At 42.5% G+C, this 21,026-nt stretch overlaps 1 protein-coding gene across 1 annotated transcript in view; it reads right to left on the bottom strand.

Annotated features, from left to right (window-relative positions):
• Nucleotides 1-21,026, bottom strand: part of REV3L (REV3 like, DNA directed polymerase zeta catalytic subunit) — a 2,860,434-nt gene that overhangs the window by 2,068,115 nt on the left and 771,293 nt on the right. The window contains exon 12 of the mRNA XM_044062729.1: nucleotides 6,491-6,627. Within this exon, the coding sequence (XP_043918664.1) occupies nucleotides 6,491-6,627 (137 nt within the window). The remainder of the gene's footprint in view (nucleotides 1-6,490; nucleotides 6,628-21,026) is intronic.

Raw genomic sequence — 21,026 nt, 5'->3', positions numbered from 1 at the left:
TCAGAAGACCCTAAAAAGAAAGGTCAAAACCAAAAGACAGCAAACAACCAACCAACCACCCTTGCACTAATAATATGTACAATATATACAATATACACAATATTTACAACCCAACCCACACAACCGCCTCTAACTACAGAGGGAAGGAGGGAGGTAATTGGACTGCAGCAATGTGGATCTTGAACATCTACATTTATGGTAGGTACAAAACTGTACTATGTTCTTCATCTCACATTGCTGCAGTCCTTACACTTGGGTAGAATCCCAAAGCAGAGGTAAGGGAGGATGGCAAAACTATAAAGAAGCAGGAGCTGCCAAAATGCCCTGTAAAATAGCAGTGGCAAAACCAGCCCTAGATTTAGAGTAAAGTGGAAGGTGATAATGCTTAGAGAAAGTATGCACTGAACTCCAAGTAGCTGCCTCCAAAATATCTTTAGTTGCCACCCCTTAAAAAGCTGTCAAGTGGCAGTAGCCCTAGTGGAATGAGGCCTAATCCCAGCTGGAATCTCCTTGCCATGATGGGAATAACAGAAAGCAATGCAAAACCCAATCCACTTAGAAATTGTTTGTTTTGACACAGGCTTGCCCTGAGAACTCAAAGCAAAAGAAACAAATAACTGCTGAGACTGCCTGAACCCTTTAGTTCTGCTCAAATAATATCGCAACTGCCTGTGTACATCTAAAGTGTGCAAAATCTTTTCCCCTTTATTTTGGGGATTTGCATAAAAAGTAGGCAAATGAATAGTTTGGTTTAAAGCCACACTAGAAACCACTTTAGGCATAAAGGAAGGATTAGTACGAAAGATACCCTATCCTTATGGAAAATTAAGAAAGGCTCAACCGCCATAAGGGCCTGCAATTCAGAAACCCTTCTAGCAGAGGTAATGGCCAACAAAAAAGCAGTCTTCCATGATAAATATTTCAACTCTGTAGTAGCTGCAGGCTCAAAAGGTTGTAGAGTGAGTTTCTCCAACACAAAATTGAGATCCCAAGCAGGAGTAGGAGCTCTACGTGGGGGTCTTATATTCTTTGCCCCTCTAAGAAATTGCTTGAACAAAGGATGAGAAAACAATGGTGGGTCACAATCATAGTGAGCCGAAATTGCTGCAGCATGAACCTTAATAGAAGAGAAGGACAAACCTTTGTCCAGTAACTCAGTAAGATATTGAAGAACCACACTTAAATTAGGCTCAGAAACATCAAAATCCTTTGCTGCACTCCAAAATAAAAATCTCTTCCATTTATCTGCGTACACTTTCCTTGTACTAGGCCTTCTAGCTTCCAAAATAACATTCAAAACTTGCTGTGGAAGTTGAGACCCTCTATGGTTCAAAACAGAATATGCCAGGCTGTTAGGTGAAGAGAGTGAAGCTTGACATTGAGTAAATGACTGTCCTCCTGAGACAACAGGTGTGGAATCAAGGCAAAGGCCATGGAGGCTCCCCTACCAGACTTCTCAGTAATGGGTACCAGTGCTGTCGAGGCCAATCTGGAGCTATTAAAATCATCTTTGGCTTGTCCTGTCTGACCTTTAGAAGTACCTTTGGGAGGAGAGGCAGAGGTGGAAAGGCATACACATGAAGATTGCTCCAATTGAAAGAAAGAGCATCCACTTTCCAAGCTGTGGGATGAAACCTTTTCGTGCAAAACTTTGGCAGCTGGTGGTTTAGTGGAGAAGCGAAGAGATCTATGTCTGGAGTTCCCCATGACACTGTCAATTTCTGAAATACATGAGGATCCAATTTCCACTCGTGGGGATCCATAATTCGTCTGCTCAACACATCTGCTAAGGAGGTCTGTGCTCCCGGCAGAAACCTTGCCTGAAGATTTAGCTGTAAACTGAGAGCAGTCTCCCACAAAATCATTGCTTGCCTGCATAGAGGATAAGAATGTGTTCCCCCTTGCTTGTTGATGTACCACATGACAGTTGTGTTGTCTGTTAGAATCAACACCTGCCCTGGAAGAAGTAAATCCTTGAAAGCTATTAATGCAAACTGGACTGCTAACATCTCCTTCAAGTTGATATGTAGATGTTGTAGTCTGGCAGGCCACTTGTCTTGTATCCACTTTCCATTTAGATGAGCTCCCCAAGCTTTGTCTGAGGCATCTGTCGTTAGAATCTGACTCGCCTCTGGCCGGGTCACAGAGAGTCCCTTGTTTAGGTGACATTCCTGAGCCCACCACAAAAATTCCTTTTGAATGCAAGGTATTATTTGAATGACAGTGTCCAGATCCTGGCAGTGCTGTGTCCATACGTTTTGAGATACCATTGTAGCTTCCTCATATGCAGTTTGGCATTGGGAAGCACCAGAATACAAGATGCCATGAACCCCAAGGCTTGAAGGACTGTCCTTGCAGTCAGCCTGGACTGATGAGACAATTGATGAAAGTAAAGGGAAAGATTCTTTTGTTTGTCCGGGGTCAAAAAGGCCATCTGGGATGCTGTATTCAGACTTACACCCAGAAAGCACATGTCCTGAGAGGGTACTAGACTGGACTTTATTTCGTTCACAGAATACCCCAGGCATCTTAGCACTGCTATCACATATTCCAAATGATGAAGAAGCTCGTCCCTTCCTTGAGCCAGAATCAGGCAATCGTCCAAATAAGGATAGATCTGTATTCCTTTTAGCCTGAAGAAAGCTATCACTGGAGCCAGAACTTTCATGAACACTCTGGGCGCAGTAGATAAGCCAAAGGGCAATGCAGAGAACTGATAATGAGAAGTCCCAGCCCGAAAACGCAAATACTTCCTGCAACTCAGTCTGATAGGAACATGAAGGTAAGCCTCCTTGAGATCCAAAGTTACCATCCAATGATCTTTGCCCAGCAGAGGTAAAAGCTGTTGTAACGTCAACATCTTGAACTTGGGAATGTCCAGATAAGTGTTGAGGATAGATAAATCCAAAATTGGTCTCCACGTGTTCCCCTTCTTTGGTACTAGGAACAGGCGAGAATAAAATCCTAGGCCCACTTCTGGCATAGGGACCGGCTGTATGGCCCCTATGTGAAGTAACAGAGAAATTTGTTTGTGAGCCTCTATTCTTTGCTGAGGAGGAACGTCTGGCATGCCTTTGAAAGGAGGCAAGGTATGGAAATAAAACCTGTAACTTTGGTGTATGATATCCAATACCCATCTGTCTTGGGTAATTAAACTCCAATTTTCCTTGAAAAGTGCCAACCTTCCTCCCAAAGGTGCTGCCAGACGAGAAGGCTCTGGCAGCTGAAAAGGTAGGTCATTGGGTCTGTTTACGAAAGGACTGACCCCTGCCCTCACCCGAAGACTGTGCAGGTGAACTACCTGTTCTAGGCCTGAAAGAGCCCTGAGCTCTGCCCCTACCACGTCTAGACCTACCCCTAGACTGGGAATCATAAGAAGGATACGTCCACCCCCTGGTAGGCCAATTTCTACTAAACTTCGGAGGCTGAACCTGCAAAAATCTTTAACAGTCTGCATAGACTTAGCCTTGTCTTCCATTTTCTTTAAGACTGCCTCAACAGGTGAACCAAACAACACATCAGATTGTAAAGGAGCATCTAAAATCCTTGTCTTAACATGGTCAGATAAATTCTGATCCCTCAGCCAGGCGTGCCTGCGAAGAACTGACCCAGTGGCAGCCACCCTAGACGAGGCCTGTACAGCATCAAAACCACATTGCAAAGAATGCTTACCCACCTGTTCAGAAACATGTACTAAATCTTGTAACTCTTTACACTCAATACCTTCCGCCAGAGCATCTACCTTAGACTTCAATTGAGAAAGTAGATAGTTTTGGTATTTCAACATGTGAAACTGGCAATTCAAAGCCCTCATAGCTAGGGTAGAAGAAGTATAGACTTTCTTTCCCCATCTATCCAAAGCCCTGGCCTCTTTATCTGGAGGAACCGGATTTTTAACAACAGAAGCCTTAACACCCTTAGGCCCCTGACTAACAGTTTCTGGGTCCGCCCTAGGACTCTTAAAAAGATACTTATGAGCTTCAGGCACCCTGTAATACCTATCCGGTTTAACAGGAGCAGGAGGCAAAGAATCAGGATTAAGAGAAGCCTCTGCAAACACATCTTCCACAACATCCAGAACAGGAGGTATAGCCAAAGACCTATGCTGGGGTAAAAACAAAAATTCCCTAAGCCTTTTCCTGGAATCAGAGAAGTCCTGACCTTCCCACTTAAAATGCTCCCTCATGGAATGAAGAGTCTCTGAAAAAGAAAAATCCTCAGGAGGAGAAGCAGAAGGAGTAGAATCATCCACATCAGAATCAGAATAAGGAGAATACTCCTGCAAGTCTTCAGCCGAAGACTCTGAAACATCCAAGCCTGCTCAAAACTCCCCAACTCAGGTTCCACCCTAGGTCTCTTATCAGGAGGGGGCAAAGAACCTCTAATCAAAGTAATCAAATCCTCTGCCATTTTAAGCATATGCTTCTTGGGCACAGATCCTGAAGAACTAGGGGTGACACCAACTGAAGCTAAACCTGGCCTGCCTCTGGGAGAAGCCTTGGAAACAGAAGGAGAGGGCCTAACCACCCTAGGAAGGGAGGGGAGTACAGTAACCTGAGAAGCCCCTTCAGCCTAACCTGCCTCCTGAGAGGCCACATCCTGCAATAACAAAGTCTCCCCCTGGGACTCTAGAGAAACCTCCGGTGGAACCGCCGGCTCCGCCGACACCTCTAAAGAACCGGCGTCCGGTACGGACGGCTCTTCTTGCCTAGGCTTAGCTGCTTTGTCCTTGCGCTTCTTCGAAGAAGCGGACGTCGGAGCATCCGACGGCATATTATAATTGCACCGCTTCCCGAAGACTAACCTGGCACAATCTAACCTTCTCTTAATAGTGCGCTTATTGAATCTAGCACAAAAGCGACACCCAACAACGTCGTGCTCAGGCCCTAAACAAGGAATACACAAAGTATGATAATCTCTATGCGGTATCTGTTTCCCACAAGAAATACAGTTATTCACTTTTTCTGACATCCGGTAAACCACTGAGGCAAGAAAAAACTAAAATATTCCCCAACGGGGTACTTAGCCAACTTTGACTCGGTCTGAAACTCCGAATTCGAAAAATTTCAGAACGCCGAACGGCACTCGCAACGCTGCTTCTGCATCGGACCATGCGGCAAAAAAGACTGAGGATATGACGTCGGACATGCGCATTTGTACCCTGACGTCCTGATGTCAGTCTAATGCGCCTTGACCGATGTCAGCCTTATACTTTGTTATTCGGGCCGACCGAGGACAGCGGACTACCCAAGTGTAAGGACTGCAGCAATGTGAGATGAAGAACATCTCATGCACTGTATCTGTATTGCTTCCTAAGATTCTGACAAACATTTATAATTTATAGGCATTTGTAAGTTTTGCAAACTTTGTAATTATGACTGTATTACCACTTTACAATCGAAACTACCAGTGAGTTTTCTTTATTTAGACAATGTTTGAAAGTTTCAACAATTTACATTTCTTTAACACTGTATCCAGCTACTGCACTTCACTTATCCAAACTGCTCAGGATTCAGCACTTAAGCTGAAAATGAAGATTTTACCTCATTACCAAAAATAAGTATTTTCTCACTCAAAAAGTTAAAACGTTACAGGGTCAGTCATACAGTCACAGTGCGGGAATTATGTCAAAGATGAATTCTAAGAACCACATAATTCCTGAATCCAAAGTCATGAAGAAGACACCTTCCAAGTCGTATACCGTTCTAAATATAGCAAAAAAAGTTTGAAAAAAGTTAAACCTAGGAAAAATTACACAACTTAGTCAGAGATGGATTCTGTTATTGGGAATCAAACTTAAATTGTGAGACTTGAGTCATTAGGCACCAATTATACAGTGATAATAAAACTAAAGACTTTAGACTGAACCATCAGTGTTATTTACTGGTATTTTATCATCATCATCATCATCATAATAATAATGCTGTTTAACTAGGTAGGCCCAATGGGGACATAGTTCTTTTTCACGGGCTGGGCAACCTGGGAACAATATCTGGTTAAGTGACTTACTCAGGGTCACAGAGGAGGCAAAAAAGAGATGAGGGAATCAAACCCTGTACCAAAGAATCTACAGCAAGCAACCTTAACCTCTGTGCCTACTGGCAGTCTAAACATACAATGTGCTAAACACTGTAACAAGCTAATAGGGTAAATGGTCAATGGATTCATGTCAATCAAAACTGAAACCACATGGAAAGAGGTCAGTGTAACTAAGTCAACCGACACTCTGGGAGAGACGAAAGGAAATGAGTACACTAAGAAATCCCATGCAGACACAAGCATAGTATGCAAACTACACGCAGATAGTGACTAGAGGTTAGAACCCTCAAGCTGTAAGACTCTTGAAATTCTACCACTGGGCTACAGTGCTTCCCTTGCTAATTATCTGTAAATTCCATTTACAATATTATAGTTTGAAAGGGCCACTGAGTCTAACCAGCAAATGTCTATTGGAAACATTACGGGGAAAGACACAGCAGCTAACACTTACCACTGTTTTCATCTGCAGCTCCATCAAGTTGAGGAATAGACAAGTTAGCCAACATGGAACTGCTTCCACTCCACTCCATTTCATCCTCTGAGCAGGAGTAATCTTCAGATGAACTTTCATACATCTTCTCAGAAGATCTAAAAGATGCATTAAAAATGATGTTCTGTTCACTTACAAAAGTAATGCAACTCACTGAAAATGGCTATGTATGTAAAATGTGATACTTCACTTATATGTGGTTACAGTTTTGCATTATGCACTGGCTGACTGCAACCTATTTTAGAATCAGAAAAGTCCCAAGTATGTGCCAGGCATGACCACCACCACAGAAAAACAAACACATTAGTTACTTTTTTCCCCCCCCAAACACCTTTATTGAAATATCACTTGTCACACGGGCAAATTTACATTCATATAAAAGTAATCAAAACTACATTAACATAAAGATTATAGTTCACATGCATTGCTATACATCATATAATCTAAGCAATATTATATAAATTATTCAGTTCCTGCTTTTTTTTTTTTTTTTTTAACAAGAAACATCTTCATTAAACCATCACCTCCTACACAGGCAAACATACATTTAAATAAATGAAAATAAACCAACACAATCCTAGTTGCAAGCATTTTACATCACAAACTATAGTTGCAAGCATTTTACATCACAAACTATGCTGACAAACTCCCAGTTGAAAACATTATACATCGCTTATAATCTACCTAATCATTCTCACTCAAACATTACATATTTCATTAAGTCCTGGTGCCTTTTAGGCCTCATTCCTCCCTTGTATATATTGTTCTCACAATTCCCATTTTTTATAATGCAGTTTGTTCCTACCCTTTTCTAATGATCTCTGTTCCAATTGTTTTATCTCTGTTACTATATTCACTACTTCCAGTACAGCCGGTTTAGATTATGATTTCCATTTTCTAGTAATTGCTTTTTGGCAGCCACCATTACTAGAAGCAGCAAGGTCTTACCATGTCTATGCAATTCAGATTCTGTCAGCTTGGAGCTAATCATCTCTCTCATCAGACCAATCTGGCCACCCAGCATCTCCAACAGTGCATCCTGCAGCGAATCCTTAAAGTCTGGTAACTCACCGCACTCCCAGAAAATATGTTCTGAATTTATTAATTTATTTAACATTAGTGAACTGGGATAGTCCGAATGAGCAGAACCCCTTTTTTAGCGGACGCCCGGTGAGAAAAGCTCCATAGTGCAAAATAAGCAATAAGCCTTATACAACAGTGTGATACAGCATTTTGTATACAATAAAACAAACTAGTAAGTTAATAAAGAGTCACCACTATGATGAGCAATGATAATTATTAGCAGAATTTTGTATAATTAGAATTAAGATAAGTCGCACTAAACATGAAGGGAGCTAGGGTTGTTGAGGGTTGGATTCTATGTAATAGAAAGCAACTTGTAGATACTGTTAGTAGTTGGGAAAGGGAGGAGATAGGTGGTTAGTGAAGGACAGTAGGAAGAGTTCAAGAAGGATGACTGCAGTAGCAGGACAAGGTGCTGCTGAGGTAAAGTTTGATATGGGTTATATTTCTTACTGACGGGGAAACTTGGTCCAGGAAAGAGCAGGCTAGTAGCTGTTATGAGTCTGTCCAGTAGATTTTTTAGGCTTGTAAATCTTTAAGAGGCATTGGTCAGAGCGTATGAAAGAGCGAGGGCGCATCTAGAGAAAGACAAGAGAGGAGATACTAGGGCAGGAGGAGGGCTTATCCTGAAAAGAATGGATAACAAGTAGTTGATAAGTAAGAGATCGTTTGGGAAGTGTAGCCAACTGAGTGTCTGAAAAGCCTGACAGTAGTGTGCTCGGGAGAGGAGTGTGAAGCCCCTACACTGGCCCAGTAATAAAGGAACCTCAATCTTGACCCCTGGCAACAGTGAGGGATGTACACAATGGGAGAATGACATATACGCACACAGTAAAGTACAACTTCCCTTAAGAGCACACAGAGACCACAGTCAGTCTGGGGCTGGTTTCTCCCTCTTTCTCCAGATCCCCAGCAATACTTCTCACTGGCACAGCTATAGGGTTAAGATCTTAGCTAACGGGTCAAGCCAAGACCTCCAGCACCTTTTCTGTCCAACCAGTGCTTTGTGTCCCTGCCCAAGTAGCTCACACACACACACACACACACACACACACACACACACACACACACACACACACACACACACACACACACAGATTTGAGTGAGATTTGATTTATTTACAAACACACACACTCCTGGGGAAGGCTGGCACAGGTTTACTAGCTATACCCCCTTCTGCCCAGACTATAAGGTAGTTATCACTGCCACCAATCCCTACTTAGCAGCTACTATAAAGCCCTTACAAAGGGTGTCCAATCCTACTGTGTAATGTTACTATTATCCAAATGGTAGTGTTGACCAAGACTTGCAAGGCTATTTAGGAGTGGCCTGTACAGTGTCACCACATACATATTTAAGTACTCTAAAAGCTTAAACATGTCTCACAAATATCAGCCACAAAGATAGGGTTAAATATATTTAGTAATAAATAATAAAAGAACAAGACAATACTCAGAAAATAAACACATTTACTTCAGAGTTCAAAATCACAGGAAATATTTTAAAACAACATTGCAGTCTCAAACAAATACAGAAAACATCTAAACTAATCTTTACTATATTCTTATTTACATCTAAGAAAGATACTATGCTCTAAGTCTTACTTACCGACAACATGCAAGCAGAAGTGCTGAGTGAATGTTTCTAGGTCCAAGACAAGATACAAAATGCCTAGTCTCTCTCTGAGAGAGATCTTAAATTAATATCAAACATTACTGCTGGGTTGGCTTAGATGACATTATTCTTTGTCACCTGACTTCAGGTCCCAGGCTAAACAGAAACTTATAGAATTTTAACATCTCTCTGTGAGAAGTACATATCTTTCAAAAGTTTGCAGAACTTGGAAGTTGTAAAACAATACAATGCTTTTACATTTTAAACCTAGTAATTACTTTTCTTTCAGACAATAGAAAAACTTCTAGCTCTAAAAACTGTGTCTGCTTGCTGCATTGAAACTATTATAGCACATCGTAAAGCACTTGATTTCAACTTATTTTCTTGCAGCTTTGTAAGTTAATCTTCTATGTTCCAAGCAATGTATGCTGTGGTTACATTCTTGAAACTCAGTATATAACATACAATTCTGTAAAAATCATATCAATATTCACAAATGACATAGAATTATTTACAAAATTCCAGACAGCTGGGCAGTGAGGGTCATATGCCTTCTCTCCCCGAAAACTCAAGGTAGTTTTTCAAGTGACCCTTGAGAAACATTGCTTGAGAGGGTTGAGCATATCTGGGAATACCTTACCCCATTCCCTGTCTTGAGAGGCCATCTGCATTGGCATTGCTAACCCCACTGCGGTGCTGCACTGTCATATCATATGTCTGCAATCCTAAGCTCCACCTTAGTAATGTGGCATTTTACTGGCTGGCACAATGTACCTTTAGACCTGCAAACCTTAACAAAGAACACATTTAACACAGTTGAGAATTGGCTCTCTAATCGCTGTCTGTTGTTAAATCCCAAACACAACTAAACTGTTCCTCTTTACCACAACCAGTAGATTCACCCCATGTTCCTTCTCCATAACATCCAACAATAGTACCTCTATCTCTCCAGATGACCATACTGAGCTTTTAGGAGTAATAGTGGACAATAATATCAAATTTGATTTGCATATCAATAAAACTATAAAAAAAATTATAAAAAGCTTGGCTCATTACATAGAAGCAAACCTTTTCAAACTCCATAAGCTAGGACTGCAATCGCCCACTCACACCTACTCTCTACCCTTCTATATGCCTCCCCCATACTCTCCAATTTGAGCAAAACTGAACTTAGTAAGCTCTCTCACTGTTACAACCACTGGGGATCACGTCAGTCAGCCTGCTAGACAGGGGTCCAGGGAAGTAAATACTGTGGGAGGAAATAGCCAGGGAATTGCTATGGCTAGGCTTGTATAGGCCTAGGGCCGATAGCCTAGTACCAACCTATGAACCATATTGCCAGATCTGCCATAGGCTCAACATATAGGACACATCACTGTCAAAACCTCAGTCTTCTCAGGTGGCTAGAACTGTCTAGCCTACTTCTTTTCAATCAGCTTATAGTAGCACACAAATTCTGTACCATCCTGAAAATACACCGGCATTCAAAAATATCATAAAGCCATACAGTAATTCAAGGCAACTATGATCATCCAATAAACTGTTGGTCCAAACCCACAAACCCATTAACTCAGCCGGCGACTCCCTGCATGCCAACGTTGTTGATAAAACTTGGAATTCACTTCCATCTAACCTTACCCTCAAACCTTCTTTAAGTCCCTTCAAAAAAGGCCTCAAACAGTATTTTAAAGAGCACTGGCGTTGTCCCTGTGCTAACCCTGATTAATCACTACTTATTCAATGCCTTATTTAAATTAATATTGTACGCATCTCTTGCTCATAATAGCTTGCTGCAAAATGTTGTTTTTGTACACTATTACACACGATGTACATTGTGAGTACCTACTAGAGAGCTTTGTAAATAGGTCTGACTCCTCCCTGTTATGTTCTATCTGTGTTATCTGGAGCTTTTCTCCCCGGGCCTCCGCTGAAAATGGACATATATCCAGTCAAACTATCCCGGTCAACAAATGTAAAATAAAATAAATAAATGTAGCCATGTTAATGGATTGTCATCTGTAACTACAGTGAATTTCCTTCCATACAGATGAAGCTGAACTTTCTGCAGTGCCCACACTGACAAGGCATTCCTTTTCTATAGCTGCATAGCATTCCTACCTGGGTTGGAGCCTACGACTGAGATATACCACTGAGTGCTCTTCTCCCTCTGAGGAAACTTGGCTAAGTACAGCCCCCACCCCATGGTTTGAAGCATCCACCTGCACAACAAATTTTTTGCTGTAATATGTATTGGCTAACACAGGGGGTCCTCCCAAAGCTCCTTTAAGCTTCTAGAATGCCTGCTCACATGATGGGTCCACACTACCTTATCTGGCCTGTTTTTCCTTGTTAGGTCTGTGAGGGAAGCAGCTATGGTACTACAATTAGGGACAAACTTGCCGTAGCACCCTGATATCCTTAAGAATGCCCTCACCTGCTTTTTGGTAACATTGGCAGGCCATGCAGAAAGTTCAAGCTTTACTGGAAAGGCTCACCCAGATTCTGCTACATTTTGCTGTGAGGGAAAAGTTAGTTTGCTTTTTATTTGTTGTGTTTTGAGGGAAACGTTAGTTTGCTTTCTATTTGTTGTGTTTTGTATTACTTTGTAATACCAAAATCTGCTCCAGGGGAAAAAAAGCCAATAAATATCCAGTGGTAATCAGGTCAATCCTGAGTCAGAAACACTCATAGATGTAAAAAACTCTCCTTTATTAACGCAGACAATTTTCCCAGTACAACACGTTTTCGTTGCTGAATGCAACTTCTTCAGATATCATACTGAAAGTTTTCACATTGCTTAAATACATTGAGTGCCCAGCCCTCTAAATAAAACAATTAACTAATTAAGTAATTAATTGAATAATTAAAGCAACAAACCCTGGAAATTCTATACTATAGTGCTGTATATAGGTCAACTAAGCACCAAAATGGCATATATTGACACTACGCTGATGTATTAATAAAATAGAAAATATATATACAAAGATTTTATACAAAAGTTTATACTCATATTAAAAAATATATACAAAAAATATATGTATATATATAAAATATATAAAAAATTATATATAAAATATACATTTATTTATTAAGCTGAAATTGCCTTTAATTTTAAAATAGGCTTGATAGAAATATAGTCATTCAAGCCTGGTTTTTTGTTAGATTCCAGGGAAATTTGCCAAAAAGTTTCCCTTTGTTCCAACTTGGCCTGCCATGGTCCTCCATTGTCCTAACATTGGCAGGCCATGCAGAAAGTTCATGCTTTACTGGAAAGGCTCACCCAGATTCTGCTACATTTTGCTGTGAGGGAAAAGTTAGTTTGCTTTTTATTTGTTGTGTTTTGAGGGAAACGTTAGTTTGCTTTCTATTTGTTGTGTTTTGTATTACTTTATTGCCTTTTTCTATTTTGTATACTGTGACTTGTTTTCTTTACACTGTGTTTTACTTGTATTCTGCTTTTAACTGCATACTAAAACTTGAAAAAAGACACAGCTTTGTCTCTTCTGAGTCAGACAGAAAATTTTCCCACCTGGTTACTGTTGTGTTCTTAAACACCACTGTCTTTTCTAGTTGCCTACCCCTTACGTTAATTTGACCATATATTAACATTTCCTCTCTGCTTTTACTGGTTGGTATAAGCACATTATCATTTTGTAAAATCACTCTCATTCAGCTATTTAAATTTATTGGCCATCCTACTGTATTCCATAGTACCAGAATACAAACGTGACCACCCCCTTTCAATCTATCTTGCTGTTTTAAAAATAGTGACTCTCCACTGAAACTTAACTTTTAGACAGGTAAAACTTAAGTTACCTACGTTCACATTTAACTCCTCAAGTGCACACTGCAGTGTTTAGGATAAACCATTTTTTTCATATTATCTTTAAGCATTTATTGCAAGACCACCAGTTATTGTAGAGCCTACATTCTGCCTTTCAGTAGTGATCTTGGGATTAGTGCTTCTGTTTTCTCCTGGTGAGAGGAGTGCAGTTATATTGTTTCCAGGAGACTGCTGATCATCAGAAAGCTTAATAACTGCTTTATAGGTGACAGCTTAGAATATGTGCTTACATTCTGATCCTGGTGAGAGTAGCAGCAGAGTGCATTGATTCTTGACTCTTTCTGGTTGGAGAGTGAGTGTCTGTGCTTAACATACCTGACTGGTTTGGTTGTTATTCGAGGCATCTACCAGAAAAAGGCTACAAGCCTGCAGACCCTTGCATCATCTGGGACAAGACTGTGGATCACCAAACAGGCCATGGCCTGCTTCTCTTCTTGGGATTGGTGCTAAAACTATCTAGTTTTAGCTAGAACTAGCCAGTTTTTTTTTTTTAGTTTTACTCAAAACTGTTTCCTTGTGTTCAGCACTTGCTCAGAACTCGTAAGTACTAAATAAACTACAAATTACTACAGCACTATACCTGCCTCACTTGTCAAGAGAAAAACAGTTCTTAGTACTTAAATTAAGAAACACTTATCCAGGCATGTCCATGGGTCAGCTCCCAGTGTTTTCTCCTGTCCACCTGATGAATCTGGGCATCTTGGGAGAATGTAGCAATTGCCTCATGTACACCGACAACCCTCTCCTCCTAGCACACAACACTACAACCTGTGAGAGATGCACTTATATAGCCAAACTGGAAACCAAGCTCTCTCCAGCCCAGACTGCACTAGATTGTCAAGAGGAGAAGGTTAACACCTGCACCACACCACACTCAACACATAGTCCTTCAAAACCCACACTACCAAAACACATCGCACACATCCACATTCACGGAGGCTCTCAATAAAAATCTGCCCAAGCAACAGAGAACTCCCAAGCTGAAACAGAGACAACCACCACCTTCCAACACTACCCAAATAACACATAGCCCACAAAATCAGTGTGCCACTCAACCTCAGCCCATAAGGCAAAACAACGTACCCAACACACTAGTCATAGGTGACTCTATAGTCATGCACACTGATGTCCCACTCACTAGGCTAAACAAGGAGAAAGTTACTGTCAGCTGCCTGTCGGGTGCCAGAATCTGCCACAACGCACACACTAAAGGTCACTCCACAAGTACAAATATGACTCTGTCATTGTCCATGTTGGTGTGAATGACCTGAGACGTATTTCCCTGGACTGCATGAAAAGAGACATGGAGGAGCTCTCGAATCTTGTAGCCCAGGCAGGTATGACCCTAGCCCTGAGTAGCATCCTACCATCGCCCAGAATGATACCACAGTACAAGGACAAAATGATCGACTTCAACAATTGGCTAAGGTTCTGGTGTCACTCTAAGGGGATCCAGTATCTGCCTGGGATGACATGGTCGACAGACCACGATGCTTTGCCAGAGATGGCCTGCACCTATTGCCCCTGGGATCCCGTATACTGACTAAGGCTCTTGCCACCCCTATAGTGGCTTTTTTAGGCAATATTCAAATGCTAAATTCACCACCGTAACAGGTATAAGCAAGAAAACTCTGAGGGTAATGCTACTCAATGCTAGAAGTCTAAACCTCAAAATACACTCACTCGAGGCACTCCTTAAAATGGAGAGCATCGGTATCTGTGCAGTGAGAGAGACCTGGTTCAAGGCTCCAGAGAGCACCCCTGCATTACCAGGCTATAATTCATACCACACCTTTCAGCCACCTAATCTGGACTGAAACACTAAAGGTGGAGACGTGTCCATATTCATTAAGGATATCCACACCTCCAGGCTAGTTGTGCAACATAATGCATCCGAAATTATCCAAGTGCAACTAACACTAGGCAAGACTGCAATCCAGGTTCTAGCTTGTTACAGAACCCCCACCATGCCCCAGGATTTCCACTCTTCACCTTTTAAGATATTGGAAAATACTAAGGTACAATCCAATACCTTAATTATGAGCGATTTCAACTACCCCACCATCAACTGGGAAAACTACTCATGTACCAACTCATTTGCTCAACGTTTTCTGGAATTCATAAATTCCAACGCCTTGAATCAGCTTGTCCACACCCCCACCAGGGGCAACAATATCCTGGACCTGGTCATTACCAATATGGGTAACCAGTGTGCCACGCCAGAGTTGAACTCCTCACTGCTCAGATCCAACCACAAGCTAATCACCCTAGACATCCATATCCCACCCCCAGTCCCCATTAAGGAAACCACCGTCAAAAACTATTCCAAAGCCAACTTCATGCTTAAGAAAGAAGTGGCAAACTTCAAGACACCCATGCAGACGGAAAATAGAGGTACGACTGCTGAATCTTACACAAATGCACTGTATAAGCACATACACGAGTGCATGGATCGTGCCATCCCCAACAGAACCAAGACGCTATCCTCCAAAAAAAGGAAGCCAATCTGGTGGTCCCCTGCCATAAACAAACTCTACAACAGAAGGAAGAAGCTGTTGCAAAAAAAGAGTAAAATCCCAAGATTGGAGGAACTCCCTGGTCAGCCTCAGCAAGAAGCTGAGCTAGCTCATAAAATCCTCCAAAGCCAGTTATGAAAATAAAATTGCTACTGATTGCAAAGACAACCACAAAGCATTCTACAGCTATGTCAAAAATATCAAAGGCAACACTCAGATCTGCTCTAAGCTACAACACAATGGCACTAAATATACAGAACCATCCGATATTGCCAACATCCTGGCAGATAGGTTCAGTGCTAACTTAACCCTACTCTCACCCTCCAAAGGGCCCACCTTAATGGCAAAAGAATGCAAAGCACCTGTAATCACGGATGAACAAGTAAAAACCGCACTCACCAAAGCCAAGAAGAGCATCCATGGGACCAGACAACATCCCAGGCAGCGTACTGCATGAACTACAGAAAGTACAGTTTTGTACCTACCATAAATGTAGATGTTCGAGTGTACACCCTGCTGCAGTCATCACACTTGGGTTATCCTGCCGTCAGGCGGTCCCGCAGTCGGCCAGAATTCCAAAGTCTTAGTCCGGCGTCGGTTGCTGTCGCTTCTTCCCTGACGTCAGTGCGTCAGGGGTATACAAGAGGCAACCGATGCCATTTTCTTCAGTTTTTCTTGCCCCAGATATCAGGTGCCCCCCCAAAAGGTGGTCAGTAGATAGTACCAATAATAAAAGTTTAGCACAAACAAAACATACGTTCAGCTATAAGCAAATACACCACAAAGGTTGTATCAGATTTTAAGGTATAGAAAGGTTTCAGTTAAAGGTATAGAAAGGTTTCAGTTAGGTCAGAGGGGATGGAGGGTGGGTAACCTGGACTGCAGCAGGGTGTACACACGAACATCTACATTTATGGTAGGTACAAAACTGTACTATGTTCATCGAGTTACCCTGCTGCAGTCATCACACTTGGGTTGAATCCCAAAGCTAAGGATGGGAGGTGGAGTCAAACAGGGTTACAGGAGGCTAGAAGGCCCTGCAAAACTGCAGTGGCGAAGCCAGCTCTAGTCTTAGAGTAAAGTGGTAAGTGATAGTGTTTGGTGAAGGTGTGTACTGAACTCCAAGTTGCAGCTTCCAGAATATCCTTGGTTGGCACCCCCCTGAGGAAGGCTGTAGATGTAGCTGCTGCCCTGGTGGAGTGGGGCCTTATGCTAGCAGGAACTGGTTTTCCATGATGGGTGTAGCAAAAATGTATGCAATGTCCTATACATTTAGAAATGGTCTGTTTTGAGATAGCCTCTCCTTGTGATGCTGTAGCATAGGATACAAAAAGCTGGTCAGAGTTTCTGAAAACCTTAGTTTTATCCAAGTAGTAACGTAGCTGCCTGTGAATGTCCAAGGAGTGCAGGAGTCTTTCTCCTTTGTTCTGTGGATTTGGGAAGAAGGTGGGCAAATGGATGGTTTGATTTAGAGCCACACTGGATACCACCTTTGGCATAAAGGAGGGGTTAGTTCGTAGAGAAACTCTGTCTTGATGAAAAATGAGGAAAGGCTCTACTGCCATTAGTGCCTGTAACTCTGAGACTCTTCTGGCTGAAGTAATTGCTAGCAGCAGGGCAGTCTTCCACGATATAAACTTTAAATCAGCTGAGAAAGCTGGCTCAAAAGGTGGCAGTGTAAGTTTTTCCAGAACAAAGTTGAGGTCCCAAGTTGATGTTGGTGCTCTCCTGGGAGGCCTAATGTTTTTGGCCCCTCTGAGGTACTGCCTTAGAAGTGGATGTGAAAATAAGGGACGATCCATGTTGTAGTGAGCTGAAATAGCGGAGACGTGGATTTTAATAGATGAAAAAGAAAGTCCTTTGTGTAACATCTCCGTTAAATATTGTAGAATCTGAGGTATGTCCGGCTCAAGGGGATTTTGGCCTTTAGCTTGGTTCCAGGCACAACATCTTTTCCATTTGTCTGAGTAGGCTTTCCTGGTGCTGGGCCTCCTGGCCTCCAGAATGACATCCATAACAGCTTGTGAAAGAGGAGCTGGCTGGTTGTTTAGGTGATTTGCCATGCAGCCAAATTTAAGGTTTTGAGCTGGCTGTGTAGAATCTGACTGTCTTGCTGTGTGAGCAGATGAGGAATTTGTGGTAAAATCCATGGTGGGCCGTGGGCCATGTTCCTTAGTAGTGGGTACCAGTGCTGGCATGGCCAGTGTGGGGCAAAGAGTATCATGCTGGGTCTCTCCATTCTGACTTTCAGCAGCACCTTTGTGAGAAGGGGCAATGGAGGAAAGGCATATACTGTCAACATTTTCCAACTGAATGAGAGTGTGTCCACTTTCCAAGCTTGATGGTGAAATGTCCTTGTGAGAAATTTTGATAGCTGTTAGTTTTGGGGGTTGGCAAACAGGTCTATGTCTGGGCACCCCCATTTTTGAGTTATCATTGCAAATACTTGTGGATCCAGTTTCCACTCGTGGGGATCCATGATGTTCCTGCTTAGGTCGTCTGCCAATGTATTCTTTTTTCCTGGCAGGAATTGTGCTTGTAATTGAACTTGGTAAGCCAGTGCTGTGTTCCACAAGGTCATTGCTTGCCTGCATAGAGGGTAGGAGTGTGTACCTCCTTGCTTGTTTATGTACCACATTACTGTGGTGTTGTCAGTCCTTATTATAAGCTGTCCTTGAAGGCTGTCAGAGCATTCTGTACAGCTAGCATTTCTTTTTGATTGATGTGCAGATTTCTTTGATCTGCAGTCCATATGCCTTGAACGCACTGTCCTGCCATGTGTGCCCCCCAGGCATAGTCCAATGCATCTGTTGTCATAGTTTGCCTGGCTGGGGGTAAGGTGAAAGGCTGACCCTTGTTGAGGTGACATGCCCGTGACCACCATAGAAACTCCTGTTGAAGGCAGGGAATGACAGGTATCACTGTTTCCAAGCTGTGGCTGTGTTGAGTCCATACGCTTTTCAGGTACCATTGTAATTTCCTCATATGCAGTTTTGCAAATGGTATTAGTAGTATGCAAGATGCCATGAAACCCAAGGCCTGCAGAATTTTTCTTGCAGGGAGTTGGGTCTTTGTTGCCATTATTTTGAAGTATTGAGTTAGTTGTAGTTGTCTGGTGTCAGATAAGCCATCTGGGCTGTTGTATTCAAGCTGGCACCCAGGAATGTCATATTTTGTGAGGGCACTAGTTTTGATTTCTTTTCGTTTACTGTGTACCCTAGGCAACTTAGAAGGTGTTTTACAAACGCCGGATGTTGTAAGAGAATGTCCTAGCTTTCTGCTTGGATGAGGCAGTTGTCCAGGTATGGGTATATTTGAATTCCTCTTTGTCTGCAGTAGGCAATTACTGGTGCCAGGCATTTTGTGAAGACCCTGGGCGCAGTAGATAAGCCAAAGGGCAGTGCAGAGAATTGGTAATGGGTTAAACCTGCAATGAAACGGAGGTATCTTCTGCAATTTTGTCTGATAGGGACATGCAGGTATGCCTCCTTGAGGTCCAACGTTACTAGCCAAGCCTTTGTGCCCAACATGGGAAGAAGCTGCTGTAGTGTTAGCATCTTGAATTTGGGTACTTGCAAGTAGGTGTTTAGAATTGAAAGGTCCAGAATGGGTCTCCATGCATTGTCCTTTCTGGGGACTAGAAAGAGCCTTGAGTAAAATCCTTGGCCTTGCTCCTGTGTAGGCACCAGATGAATGGCTCTCATGTCCATGAGAGCTGTAATTTGTTTTTGTGCCTCTGCTCATTGATTTTGTGGTAGGTTTGGCATTCCTTTTATCCTTGGCAAGGTGTGGAAATGGAATCTGTATCCTTGTGAGATAATGTCTAGGACCCATTTGTCCTTTGTGATGATGCTCCAGTTGTCTGCAAAAAGTGCTAATTTTCCTCCCAAGGGAGCTGCCAAGAGAGCTTGGCTTGGCAGTTTGAGGTTTAAGTCATTGTGTTTGTCTTCTAGTAGTTTGGGGCCTGTCTTCTCCTCCCTTCTGTGTTGCAGTGCCCCATTGGCAAGGTTTGTAAGGGATTTGTGCTTGACCTCTGTCCCTTGGACGTCTGTATTTACCCCTCTGTGGTCTGTCAGAAGCTGGAAAGGACCAATTTTTTGTTTTCCAATTTCTGCTGAAGCGTGGGGGTTGTACCTGTAAGAAATCTTTGACCGTCTGCATAGATTTTGCCTTATCCTCCATTTTCTTTAAAACCTCTTCTGCTTTAACCCTAAATAAGACATCCTGCTGTAAGGGTACATCTAATAACTTTGCTTTAACATGATCAGGCAGAGTTTGTTCCTTTAACCAAGCATGCCTATGTATAACAGACCCAGTAACAGCTGCTCTACAGGAAGCTTCCAAGGAATCAAATCCACATTGTAAAGTATGTTTGCCCACCTGTTCAGATGCATGCAACAGGTCCTGCATTTCCCTGAATTCAGACTGTTGAGGGTCCGTGCTCATCTTTTGTTTTAACTGAGACATTAGGAATTGCTGGTATTTCAGCATGTGAAATTGACAATTTAGTGCTCTCATAGCTAGATTAGCTGAGGTGCAAACCTTCTTCCCCCACCTATCTAGTGCTCTGGAATCCCTTTCAGAGGGTACAGGATTTTTAGCCACAGAAGCCTTAGCCCCTTTGGGACCCTGGGAGATTGTCTCTAGGTCAGCAACAGGGCTTTTGTAAAGGAATTTGTGTGAGTCAGGCACTCTATAATATATGCCTGGTTTGGCTGGAGCAGGAGGCAGAGAATCTGGATTTAGACTAGATTCGAAGTAAACATCATCCACAATGTCTAAAACTGGAGGGATAGCAAGTGGTCTGTGCTGGGGGAGAAAAAGAAACTCTCAGAGCCTTTTCTTTGAGTCGGAGTAGTCCTGACCTTCCCAGTGGAAATGTTCCCTCATGGTATGTAAGGTTTCCCCAAAGGAATAGTCTTCAGGGGGAGAAGCTGAGGGAATGGAATCTTCAGCATCAGAATCTTCATAAGGGGGAAAGGAGTAATCATGTTTCTCAGAGGAGTCTGAGGAAATAGACACTTGATCAGAGGAGGCATAATCCTCCTCTTGTCTAGGCCTTTTGTCTGGGGGGGTGGGGTTGGGAACCCCTGATCAAAAAAATAAAATCTTCAGCTATTTTAAGCATCTGTTTCTTAGGCATGGGGCCTTGTACTGGAGCCTGATGTGCAGTCTTTTTTGGTTTTAGAGGAGTCTTAAGCTTAGCATAAGATTTTATGTTGAGAGTAGTCAGTCTGAAGACACCTTCCGTAACCCAAGGTGTTTCCACAGCACCAGCTTCTCCTTCTGCAATGTTGTCGGTAGGGCCTAAAGAAAATGGCTGCATCGGCCTAGTACTCTCTGCTTGAGAATCCGAAGCGGTCTGGGGTTCCAATTCTGCGGTCACCAGGGGCTGCGTAGGCGCCTCACTGAAAACCGGTGACCAGCCCAGCCGAGGCC

This window comes from Protopterus annectens, chromosome 2.part1 (genome assembly GCF_019279795.1).
Source record: "Protopterus annectens isolate FY-2018-M chromosome 2.part1, PAN1.0, whole genome shotgun sequence".
Taxonomy (NCBI): domain Eukaryota; kingdom Metazoa; phylum Chordata; order Ceratodontiformes; family Protopteridae; genus Protopterus; species Protopterus annectens.
The sequence above is the reverse complement of the archived record's forward strand: the minus strand, read 5'-3'. Positions and strand labels throughout refer to the sequence as shown.